The sequence below is a fragment of the Aedes albopictus genome, chromosome 2 (assembly GCF_035046485.1).
Source record: "Aedes albopictus strain Foshan chromosome 2, AalbF5, whole genome shotgun sequence".
Lineage (NCBI taxonomy): Eukaryota > Metazoa > Arthropoda > Insecta > Diptera > Culicidae > Aedes > Aedes albopictus.
The window spans coordinates 350,495,373-350,508,294 of NC_085137.1; the positions used below are offsets into that span (position 1 = coordinate 350,495,373).

The 12,922-nt window shown below is 39.3% G+C and overlaps 1 protein-coding gene across 11 annotated transcripts in view; it reads left to right on the forward strand.

Annotated features, from left to right (window-relative positions):
* The window catches only part of LOC109419421 (anion exchange protein 3), a 205,510-nt gene that overhangs the window by 174,296 nt on the left and 18,292 nt on the right, over positions 1 to 12,922 (forward strand). For all 11 annotated transcript variants that reach the window (XM_029866246.2, XM_029866247.2, XM_029866248.2 and 8 more), the window contains 4 exons: positions 1,250 to 1,356; positions 1,529 to 1,664; positions 1,738 to 2,178; positions 2,247 to 2,393. In XM_029866246.2, the coding sequence (XP_029722106.2) occupies positions 1,250 to 1,356; positions 1,529 to 1,664; positions 1,738 to 2,178; positions 2,247 to 2,393 (831 nt within the window). The remainder of the gene's footprint in view (positions 1 to 1,249; positions 1,357 to 1,528; positions 1,665 to 1,737; positions 2,179 to 2,246; positions 2,394 to 12,922) is intronic.

Here is a 12,922-nt window from a genome sequence, read left to right on the forward strand (position 1 = left end):
TAAAGAAATAAAAAAAAAATCCTGAAAGTATCCCAGAAGGAACTGCTTGAGAAATTCTAAAATCCCGGAAAGATATCCTGGTGTAATTATTGGAGAAATCCCAGAAGGATCCTATTGAGGAATCCTTTAAGGAACTTCTTGAAGAATCCCAGAAGTATCTCCTGGAGGCATAATCAGGTATAACTCCAGCATGGTCCCTCGAACTTTTGGATCAATCTCAGAAGGCACTTTTCGAGAAATTCCAGACCGAACTTTTCGAAGAATCTCGAAAAGAGCATTTGAAAGAATCTTAGAAAGAGCTCAAGGAGGAATCTCAGAAGAAACTTTTGCAGGAAAGTCGGAATTTATGGAACTCTGAAGAAACTTATTGAGGAATGCGTAAACTTATTACTCTAAAAAATCATACTTTAATAATTGGATAGTATATAGCCTGAACAAAAAGTCGATATTTGGGTCAGCACAACCTAAGGAGCCACCTTTTTTTAACATTAATGAGAAGAAAGATCAGAAAACAAGATAAAACGTTCTGAAAGACACCAGTTATGCGAAACATCAGTCACAAACATTATTGTCTAACCCATTGTGCATTATTTCTATAACATGAACCAATGGCGATAAACGATGATGGTACGGTACGCCGTGCACATCATTCAAAGCTCAAAGTATTCACAATGTCAGGGCAAGTTCTGCCTCATCCCCGAAAGTCTTTTTGAAATTCTCAAACCCTAAATTAGTAGGAAGCGAGAAACATAACGTTGAAGATACATTATGAGTAAATATCTTTGAAATTGTTTTACGTCAATCAGGAGATTGAGTTCGGATTTGATCGCACCAAAAAGGTTTCTCACGTAATAGACAAATGGAAACATATACCAGGTAATTGAATTCAATCAGAACCAGACAGCTTCGTAGGTATATATTGCGGAGCACAGGTTCACCGCAATTTCCTTTTCAAACTGATTTGAAAGATACACCTACAGAGTATCTCCCACTAGTGAGCTGATGAAATAGAATGGCTTAATTGCTATGTTTTGCGGGTTGATGTTCACAATGGCCAGCATGAAGTGTTCAAATTCTCAGAAACGAATTCAATTTTATTCCCGTATCTAAGCTTCGAGTTATTCCCGGAATTCCTACCATATTTCCGTTACATTGGGATGGAAATTCAATGCGAACAATGGGACCATCAGGCGCAATAGAAACACAATCTGAAACCAATGTTGCTTGGTCTTTTCTCTTCCTCTGCTAGGATGCGAGCGCCAGGAGAAACGTTCATTTCGACAGTAAAGACCGTCCTCCGCAGTTTGAGGGGCTTCAGATTGAGGACAGCAATGAGGAACGACGACGCCGTACCGAGTAAGTATCAGAAGAGTACGTTATGCGGTAAATTTGCTTACAGAATTTCGCAGCCCCGTTTGAAGCCGTAAAATGTGTTTTACAACACGTTTTACAACTTGCTTTTCTCTGGTTTCAACTCCTCTGATCAAATCTCATAATGTGCTTTGTGCTTTTATCATCATTCCGACAGGCGTCACCATCCCCACAAATCGAGGAAATTTTCCCTGCAAGAGTACCACCCCGAGTGGAGGCGTCAAAGTGGAGCAGAAGGAGCCAGCACCAATACCAGGAGGGTTTCCGTGCAACCCGAGGATGCTGCGTTACAGGTAAATGAGCATAACGATCATCTAATGAGGGACAGAAACGCTAATTAATTTCCTGGCACTTGGCCGCAATTAGGAAGCTGACATAGATGAACTGACCTCTCACCGGTCGGATGACCCTAGAGCATTGCGCCGTCACAAGGTGAGCGCTCAGTCCCAAACCCAGCCGGGGGGTCCATCGATGGTCAACATCAACCGCAAGGATGGCGACAAACTGCAGCACCTGCTTCCGTCGAACAAATACAAGAAAATGTACGATCACAGCCCGCACGAGGTGTTCGTCCAGCTGGACGAGCTCACCGGATCCGGTGAGGAACGCGAATGGAAGGAAACGGCCCGTTGGATCAAGTACGAAGAAGATGTGGAAGAAGGAGCTGACCGTTGGGGTCGTCCACATGTTGCCTCGCTGTCGTTCCATTCGCTGCTGAATCTGCGCCGTTGTCTCGAAACCGGTGTTGTGCTGATGGACTTGGAGGAAAAGGACCTGCCCTCGGTTGCCTACCGGATTGTGGAACAGGTGGGTTTTTTACTAGAAAATACTCAAAGAGTAGATCACTGATCAGACATTTTTCTTTAACCGAACAGATGGTCATCGATGAGCTGATCCACGAGGATGACAAACCTACGATTATGCGGGCCTTGCTGCTCAGACATCGTCACGTCAACGAACACTCCCATGGTGGCTTTCATTTCGGACCAAAGCGAAAGTACAGCAGCTACAGCAGCTTACAGGTAAGAATCCCACAAAGATAGCTTCTGCCTTTGCCACAAAAAAAAAAAGAACAACACGCAAACCATAAGTATCCCTCGCCCAAACAAGAACAATAGTGTACATAATTCACTTGGTATCCGATCATTCTGCCACCGACAATCGAATCATTCGATGCACACACATACAGAATCATTTTCTCATTGAACAATTTGAGGTCATAGAAAACTTACCATTTTTTTAGAGTTTCTTATTTAGGGTTCATTTTGTACGTTACGTTCTAGCCAAGTTGAAGCACTGACAATTATAGTTAACTAGGCATAAACAACGTAATACTTCGGTATTTCGAAAAAAAAACACTCTTTCAATAACCACAAGAATAATTTGAAAATCCCTTCCCATATACGTGACGTGCAAAACGGATACCTCTTCATCAGTTTTTATGGACTGTCAAAATGCATGATACATATTATCAAACATTGCTGTAAGCATTGATAGCTGTGATGTTTGGTATCCTACAGTATGATTGAGCCCGCACTTGAATGCTTGGTTAAAATTCAATAAATCAACGATTTTTAAACTATGGGTCACGGGCTGATTTTCGGTGAATCATGAAGGTTTGTGCGATATTCTAATAAATATTTCTCTTAACTATGTTAAATTACTGTGAATTCCTTTGGAAATTTGAAAATATTCCCTTGTACAATCCACAGATTTTTTAAAGAAATGATGTTTCAGCTTAATTTTTATCTAAACATGTGTAAAACAGGCGAGCTCATGCTGATACTTGCAGTTCGCATTTTCAGTATGATTAATACGCAAAATTCAGCAATTAGAATTTAAAACATAATACCTACAACCAACGAGGAATTATTGAATTTCGACAAGACACCAGCGAACGCTTGGTAATCTCCACTAAATCATCTGTATAATTTTAGCGACATTCGGCCAAATTATTTTGGTAAAAATTCGCTCAATTTAGATAATTTCAATCAATAAAAAGCAGATAAAACTAATATGTGATAGAATTGGATTAACATTATCAAAAAGACAAATGTTACTATCCAATACAGTAATTCTAATTATTGTTTGGCTTCCACCTCGCAAAATTTAGAAGAATTTACGATCCAATCTGTTTGATGAATCATTTAATTTGTACACAAGAAATCACGATACCAAATGCGTAAACTTGAAAGACAAGAAGTTCAAAATTGCCTCTATATTTCCAAATACTTTGAAAATTGTATGTTTTTTTCAGCTTAGTATATTGTTAACTTTTCTCGAATTATCCAGACAGAGGCTTCACTGATACTGGTTGCTTGATTATTGTAGCTATATTTTGACTTTTTATTGAAAAACGAAAAGTGCTCGTAAATTACAAAAAAAAAATGTTTTTATAAGGTATTACGTAACGCAAGCTTATTATCCTTAGTTTGACATTTTTGACACATTTCCCGGGTAGGTAGAGGAAAGGAGCTCAATAGCATATTTTGATATGGAGATCAAAAAGTGATATTGGTTTGATTGATATAAGAAAGAAAAGATCTTAAAATAATATCAAAAATTTACTCCTGGAACATCATTATTATATCATAATTAGATCTTGTAAGATCTAACCAATAGCCAGGGATGGAAAATGATGAAGATTGCAGCTGAACAGACACAAACCAAAACAAACATGCTTGCGAACAACAGGGGCCTGAGAATACTCGCACTTCTTTATTCGTGAGTAAACGAAGCTAGCAAGCACTCGCATGTGACTCGCGAAGCTTTGTGAGTTTTTTGCATTTTGACAAAAAACGCATTTTAACGACTGGCAGTGCTGCTTTTCAGGAACAATGAAGCATAAAGCATTAGTTTATGTTGGATAATCACTAGATTTGCTATTATAACCACAATAAAATGCACTTCCCACACTTCCACTATTTCTTCACGAATAAAAACTCATGAGTGTTTCTGTTTTTGTTTTGCTTCTTACTCACGAAGCAGGCAGGTGCGAATAAACTCACACCCTGTTTACTCTCGGTATCGTGAGTAAACCTTGTGTTGGCTTTACACTCGCGAATTGCTTCATGATGAGAGTAATTCCACCACTGAGCAGCCCGCTATTCGTTAGATCTTAAAATATCAAATTTTGATATTGTCCAGATGTTTCAGAAACATATTTTAGATATTATTTTCAGATCAATTATCTTCAATATCTATCCTTCCATTTTTTTATTTTTGATCGTCAGTATTTAACCTCTACCCGGGTTAAACTTATCTCATAATGAAAGCGATGAAATGTATTTGTTTATAAATTCAGTTCATATTTTCAATAATTTTTGTGGAAATGTACAAATGGGTCACCTAATTCTAGCACAATCAAAAGTGGGTCACAAGCTGTCAAAGTTTGAGAAATCATGCTATAAACTATTTCCCAATTTATGTCAATCATAACTCCACTTCAAATGACATTTTACAACAACGATTTAAAAAGATATCCTGTATTAAGTCTGACAAAAGAAAAAAAAAACTCGAAGACTTTTATTTCCGACAGAAGAATTCGAAAAAAGTAACGTATCACGAATGAGAATATCGAGCCACATCGTGTCAAAATCTCGGTCAACATTGCTTCACGAAAGCTGTGAAGGCATGTTTAAGTACTGGTTCATTGGTATAATTGTGCTTCCCTTAGCAATAGCAGCATATTCTTTAAAACAGCGGTTTTCAGATCGTGCACCGCGGTGCACCTGGTGCACCGCAAAGTCTCGACAAGTGCACCGCAAGACATATCAAAAGTCCTGCCATCACTTTAATGAACAATTTTCGAAAATACCACTGCAAAACGAAGTTCCGAACGATCGTTATATAAAAATCTAAAGTTCTTGCTGAGGGAGAGTACCCTTGATTTACCAAAAATCACGTGAGAAATGTAGGAATGATTTTTTAATAAGTCCAGCCATAAATTATTTTACAAGGAATCTGTAGTAGTGTAGTGCATCTTCAATAACTTCGCTGAAAATCTCGAAAGAAATTCAACCTGCATTGCTACGAATTCTCGTGTGACGTGGGAAAGGGTCTCGCAAGCTGCTTTCAAGAATTTCTCTCAATTTTCGATTGATTTTCGTATTTGATATTTTTAAATTTTGATTGTTTTTTGTATTTCCTTCAGATTTCCTAATGAATTGGCCAGAAAACAAGGGCAAAATTTACCGAAAATCTTGTCAATTATTGCAAATTTGTCAGGAATCTTCTGAGTATCTAGTAATAGTTGAAAAATCCCTCAAATGATTCAAGGTTAAACGCAGGAATTCGTCGAGGTTCTTGTTAACTTGTTAAGAATCCACCGGAGATTATTGTTGTCCGAAAATTTTCAAGAATACCGTCAACAACAGAAAAAAAATGTCTTAGGCTCATCAACAGTTTTACTCGTAGTAAGCTCCGACAAGTTACAAAAAAAACTAACCAATGTTATACCGTCTACCCCCGTTGGTTTGACCGCATCTAATCTGAACACCTTTTTAATTTGACCCCCGCTAATAATTTTCAGTTTGAACGATGTGCAACATCGTTCAAACTGAAAATTATTCAAACGCCATGAGCAGAATATGAGTGAAACAGAACGCAGGACTAAAACAAAACAGCAAACCGCCCTTAGGGTTATTAGAAGTTCAAATTAAAAACTGGATGGTTTGCATGAGGAGTCGTTCAAACAACGGGGATTGACGATTATTATATCAATGGAAAAAGTATTTCAACATATATCGTTGCACCCAGAAGACACTTTGGAAAATATGACAGCGTTTTTAAGAAACCCCTAAAATCGGATTCTTTGACTATAATGAACATGTGCACCGCGAAGCTATTCATTTTCCAAAAGTGCACCGCGAGCCAAAAGGGCTGAAAACCCCTGCTTTAAAACATCATGAGGCGCCCTTCCCACCCATCTAAACCCGGTTCTGCTTACTTCAAATTTATCCTGAACGCTTTTCTTCAAGCATTAAATCTGATAAAATTCTTGGGAGAAATTTGAACGAAAATACTCAGGAAAAAATCCTTTTTTTTATAGAATGAGAAAATCTGCAGCAGAGAGGTGGTTCCTCGGGTGATGTGGGGATCGACCCACTAAAAACTCATTCTCTCTCTTCCTTACCTTCGCGGTACGCCCGTTAGAGATGACTTCGAGAAGGGGGGGACCGTACATGAGTACACTCTAATAGTAAGCGTTCCACCAGCTACCGCCTTAAGTTGTTCACTCTCCCCTGGAGGCTCGGGCCCTGGCTAGTACTTAGACTACCCGTTGAACTCAAGCTCCTGGATGGGGAAGGGGGACCAACTCAACTAGCTGTTGTACGGCTCGCCATTTACTCTGTAGTTCAAGTACGATTCGAGAAACCGTGGAAGTAACGGAGTCCCACTTGTCCGCCCCCATGCACATCCTTTCAACAATGCTGTCAGGCGTGATATCTCTACCGCATACCTCCTGCATACTCGACCTTTGCTCCACGAAACGTGGACATTCAAAGAGCACATGCTCCGCGGTCTCGTCGAAGTCTGCACACTCCGGACATGTGGGGGAGCCTGCGTGTCCGAATCTGTGCAGATACCACCTAAAGCACCCATGGCCTGACAGAAATTGAGTCAAGTGAAAATTCACCTCGCCATGGGGCCTGCTCGTCCACTTGGACACGCTCGGTATGAGCCTGTGTGTCCATCTACCCTTGCTGGAGGAATCCCATTCGCTCTGCCACTTCAGCATAGACGAGGTTCTGGCGATACGCCTCGCGCCTCTTATGCCGCGTCGCTCGAAGCATTCTTCATCCTCTGCCACCACTAAAGCTATGGGCATCATGCCCGCTAGCACACATACCGCGTCCTTTGAGACCGTGCGGTATGCGCTCACCACCCCAAGGCACATCAGTCTGTGGGTACTCTCAAGTCGCTTCACGTTTCGGTTAACCACTAGCGCCTTCGACCATGCTGCGGCGCCATACCGTAGTATGGAGACCGCTACTGCCGCGAGCAGCTTACGCTTACTCGAGACTATTGCCGAGCTGTTTGACATTATCTTTGACAATGCCATTATCGCCATGCTTGCCCTTTTGCAGGCATATTCTACGTGGCTTCCGAATTTTAGCTTATCGTCGATCATGACCCCCAATTGCTTCAGTGAGCGCTTAGAGTTGATCGTGCATCCACCTGTGGTGACCACTGCCTGCTGTTCAGACTTGCGGTTGTTTACCACCACCACCTCCGTTTTGTGGTGCGCGAGTGCCAAATGTCTCGACCTCATCCAATCCTCCACTATGCCAATTGCGTGAGTTGCTATCAGTTCCACTTCCTCTGTCGACTCGCCGTGTACCACGAGGGTAATATCATCGGCGAAGCCGACCAGCTTTACGCCCGGTGGAAAAAATCCTACCACAATTTCATTGACGAATACTTTGAGAAAATATCTGAAGTTCTTGAAAAAAAAAAGTTTCTACAGGAATTCATAAAAAAAATGTTTCCTTCCGAAAATCTATCAAATTCTATTAAAGGTTTTTCTCTGGAATTTCTTTAATAATTCACATTTTGATTCGGATATCTCAATGAATTTCTTCATCGGTGGTTTGAAATATTTTCCAATTTGTCCAAAGGCTTTAACCGAAATTTTTTCATACATATTTGGTTTTTTTTTTATAATCGTACGGGTTTAGGTCGAAGGGTCTCAGATTTTCATGAAACTTTTTTTTATTGACAGGGCCCAAGGTTATAGTATGAACAAAAAAAAATCAGGTTCGCCTATTTTCCCGGAAAACTCAGGTGGATTTTTTTTTGTTTTCCACTGACACTACTTACTTTGAAAAATCGAAACTCAAGAACGTATAAACAAAGTTTTTTTTTTAAGAAAATAAAAGCAATTTTTCTTAGAAATCCAAAAAAAAATGAAGTGAATAAAGTTTTTCACAAATGTTTCCACAGTTGAGTAAATTCATAAAGAAAAGCTGAAAAAACTATGCCCGAACTCGTGGAAAACATTAAAAAAAAATTTTGAGAATGTTAATTCATAGGTTTCCAAATATTTGGAATTCACTTTTTTTTGTTTTTTTTTTTGGGTTATAGCCAATTTTGTTGAAAAATGTTCAAATGTGCCTTTTTTTTTTTGAAAAATTATAACTCAAGAACGAAGCAGCGAAACAAGTTTTTTTTAATGAAAATGAAAGCAAATTTTCTCAGGTATCCAAAAAAATATGAAGTGGAAAAAGTTTTCCACAAAAATATCCACCATTGAGAAAATTCATGAAGAAAAGCCGGAAAAACTATACCCGAACTCGTGGAAAATTTTCAAATAAATATTTTTGAGAAGGTAGTTTTACAAGCTTTGATTGCTGAACTTTTTGGAATGCAATTTTTTTTTTTCGTTCCTGAGTTATGGCCAATTTTGTGAAAAATTACCATATAATATAGGCTTACATGGTTAGGAGCCATGCGCCTGCCAGGAGCAAGGCAGTCCGGTTTTGGATTCTCTTCTGGAATAAGTGTTTCCCGGTAGCTTCGAGAATTTCTCCTGAAAAGGTAGGAAACTCTATGGAAATTCATTGAGTAATCTTCGAATTAATCCCTATAACAATTTCTTCTGGAAAAGCTCTATCAGTAGATCGGCTCTCCAGAGATACGTTCGCTTTCTGTATGAACTAAAAGAATCTCGCAAAAAAACCTTGAAAGGAATTTTAAACAATATTTATACTGAATGATAACATAAAAAAAGAAACACAACGAAAAACTACAATTAGAAAAAAAAATCAATACATTACTAATCACCGAAGCATCAAAAATCACTGAACCTTCTAGTAAAATCTACCATCCAGCTTCAAGGAGGTTTTCAAATGCAACTTACTACTTTTCAACCCAAGAAGAGTCAAAAAACAAAACTTCCTAAAGTAATGCGATCCCAAAAATAAATTGTAAGCCTGTAAATCCAGAGCTTTGATTTAAAATTTAAAAAAAATATAAGATGGATGAACTATAGATTCCATAGACTCGCGGAGACATGGTTGAGCAAAACGATTTTAGTGAACCGAGAAAATATGAAGTCACGTAATTCATTATCACGATTTCGTCCTGCTCGTTTGGCTACAGTTGTCTTCGACTCCGCGAGTCTATGGAATCAATAGTGTCTATAGAGAAGAGGAATACTTCGACAAGTGTTGGAAGTTTAAGTAAACATTTAAAATCATATTATTTTCTATCCAAGTGTTCTCAGTGTGGGCTTTAAAAATCTAGTTTAGTTGTGCAATACAAATTCTCGTAATCAGTGTTATGAAGGCGTAAATGTAGTAATCGCAGATTCTTCAAATATGACATCGGCAAATAATTCTGATATATTTCTTTCGAATTAGTGTCGAATGATTTAAAACAAAACAACCAGTTGAAGAGAACCATTTCCAGACTAACGACCTTTTTCAATACAAATGAAATTTTGCTCGTGTATTGTTGTGCTTATCTTTTATTAGAGTCATGCGGCGGTCGTACGCTCGCAAGGCATACCGCCGCATGGTATCAGTAGGTCGGCTCAAGAGGCACGTTCTCCTCCATTTGGGAAATTTGTGCCGCCGCATGACAGTCGCAAGGCAAAACAAAAGTGTTCCCGCCAAAACCAAGCACGTGGGTTTCGCGAAGTGACAGATGTTTTTGAATGTATTTGTGACGAACGGCAAGAGTAGCTCAGTGGAATGAGTGTTCTTGCTGTCAAACCCCATATAGTGGAATTATATACTTTTAAATCTGGTGACGCTGTTATGATTAGTGACTGTCGCGCTAATATCAGAAGCCAGAGGCAGATAATCGCCATATTCTGATTTTTCTTGAGAGGCATAATATGATGCTTTTCCATTTATTTTGCAATATTCTTCGCCTAAATTTAAAAATGGCTGTATAGAAAAAAGCCTAAATTTCTTCTTAAAAAAATATAAATTGAAAACGGTTTATTGGATCGAACTGATGTCTTTGAAAACTTTTTAGGATATTCGTATAACTTATACAACAAATGTACACTAAGAGTAATATTCATCGCGTACCTGTGTAAGATGTCATATATTTCAGGTCAAACATATCTAAATGTCCTATCTGCAGAAGAGAGGCTCTCTTTGGTTTCCCTATCTTTCGTTAAAAGTTCAGCTGTTTATATGAATTATGATTGTCTCCTTGCATAGAACGATGGTCAAAACAATCGTCTTTTGATTTGTACTACAAAAGTAGTTGGAAAGTGTACCATTACATTGCAATATTTGGAAGAGAAAGTGAAAAAAAGAAAGTCTCCTCAATGCAGATAGGACCTATTGAAATGTTTGGCCTGATTTTTTTTAACCTTATCTTTCGATTCTTTTGTTTTTTTTTTCAAATAATGGGTGGTCAAATGGTTTTATTTTTTCGAAAATTTTTACTTCGATTTTCAAAACAAGCATGAAAAAAAAAAGATTTTTTCTACCAAAAATAGATTGTACATGCTAGTTGTACCGTTAAAAGTTAAATGTTAAAAATTGTCAAATGTTATTGGAGACGGTCTGAAAATTCAGATATCTGAGCAATAATCGATCTTTTTTGATAAAAACTGTAAAACAGTAAAAAAGAAATCTCGAATAACAATTTACACGGTCCTAAACATTTTTCCTTTTTGCCTTTCTCGTACACCAAGGTGTACCGAAAGGCTATATGTTCACTCCAAAAACGAAAATTTGATAAAGCCTCCGGAGGGGTCAAGTCTTATATACCAATCGACTCAGCTCGACGAATTGAGGTGATGTCTGTGTGTGTTTGTGTGTGTGTGTGTGTATGTGTGTGTGTGTGTGTGTGTGTGTATGTGTGTGTACAAAAAAACTCACATCACTTTTTGGCAGTAAACCTCATCCGATTTCAATGACCGACGGTTCATTCGACGCGGAATCTGGTCCCGTTGTTTCCTATTGAAAATGGTTCGGATCGGTTCAGCCGTTCCGGAGATATGGCCATTTAGGTGTTCCGGAACGGTACCCCAGGAAGGGACCAGATATGAAAATGCATCAAACCTATGCATGCGATACATCAAACCACGGCATTTTCGATAACCTGATGAGCGGTAAGCAGAAAAATAGTCTAAGACCATATCTGAACCGGTAGTGTTCCGGAACCGGTTCTAGGTGTCCCGCCGGAAGTGGCAAATATCAAAGTGAACCAACCCCATGCATGAGACACATCAAACCACGGCATTTTCGATAACCTGATGAGCGGTAAGCAGGAAAATAGTCTCAGACCATATCTGAACCGGTAGTGTTCCTGAACCGGTTCTGGGCGTCCCGCTGGAAGTGGCGAAATATACAATTGAACCAAACCCATGCATGCGGCACATCAAACCACGGCATTTTCGATGACCTGATGGATAATGAGCAGGAAAATCATCTCAGACCATACCTGAACCGGTAGTGTTCCGGAACCGGTTCTAGGCGTCCCGCTGGAAGTGGCCAAATATACAATTGAACCAAACCCATGCATGTGGCACATCAAACCACGGCATTTTCGATGACCTGATGGACAATGAGCAGGAAAACCATCTCAGATCATATCTGAACCAGTAGTGTTCCGGAACCCGTTCCGGGGTTCCCGCCGAAGTGGTTAAATCTGAAAGAGAAACAAACCCGTACATGCGTCACATCAAATAGCGGCTTTTTAGATTACCTAGTGTCTCGGAATCGGTTTTGAGTGGCCGGAAGAGGCAAAATGTAAAAGTGAACCAAATCCAGGCATGTGACACATCAAATCGTGGCTTTTGCGATAACCTGATGAACATTTAGCTAGAAAATAGCCTTACGTCACTGGTAGTGGTCCGGAATTGGTTCAGAGAGTCCCGTCAAAATTGTCAAACCCTGCATGTGACACCTTCAGTTTGCAGCGTTTTTGGTTAACCGATGAGCAGTTAACAAGACAATAATGTTAGACCATATTTGGTTCAGCCGGTAGTTACCCGGAATCAGATCCGGGTAGTAAAATGTAAAATTTAACCGAACCCATGGATGCGGTACATCAAATTACGACCAGTCTTGTAAACATTCGACACTTTTTACTACCTTCATTTCGTTGCCGCAGTCGGGTGTCAGTCGGCTTTGTTACATTCGTGCGCTATCGTTACCTCTTACCTACACACAAAACGAGCAGTAGAACGAAGACTGATCACGACTTATCGACAACCTGATGGAAAAATAGGGTCAGACCACATTAGATTCCCGGTAGTGTTACGGGTTCAGCTGTGGCTTCGAAAGTGGTTAGAAGTAAAAGTGAAGCAAACCCATTCATGCGATATATCAAATCGCGGTGATTAGGTAAAGGTGAATAAAAAGCAATAAAATATTCTCAGACCATAATTGGGACAACCGGTAGTGTCATGGTCCATGACTCATGGAATCAGATCCGGCTATCCCACCGGAAATATAAAGAAGTATAAAAATGAACCAAACCCATACATACGACACATCAGATCGCAGATTTTTTGATAATCTAATGAACGGTTAGCAAGAAAATAGCCTTAGATCACATTAGAGACTAGCTGTTGTGTAGC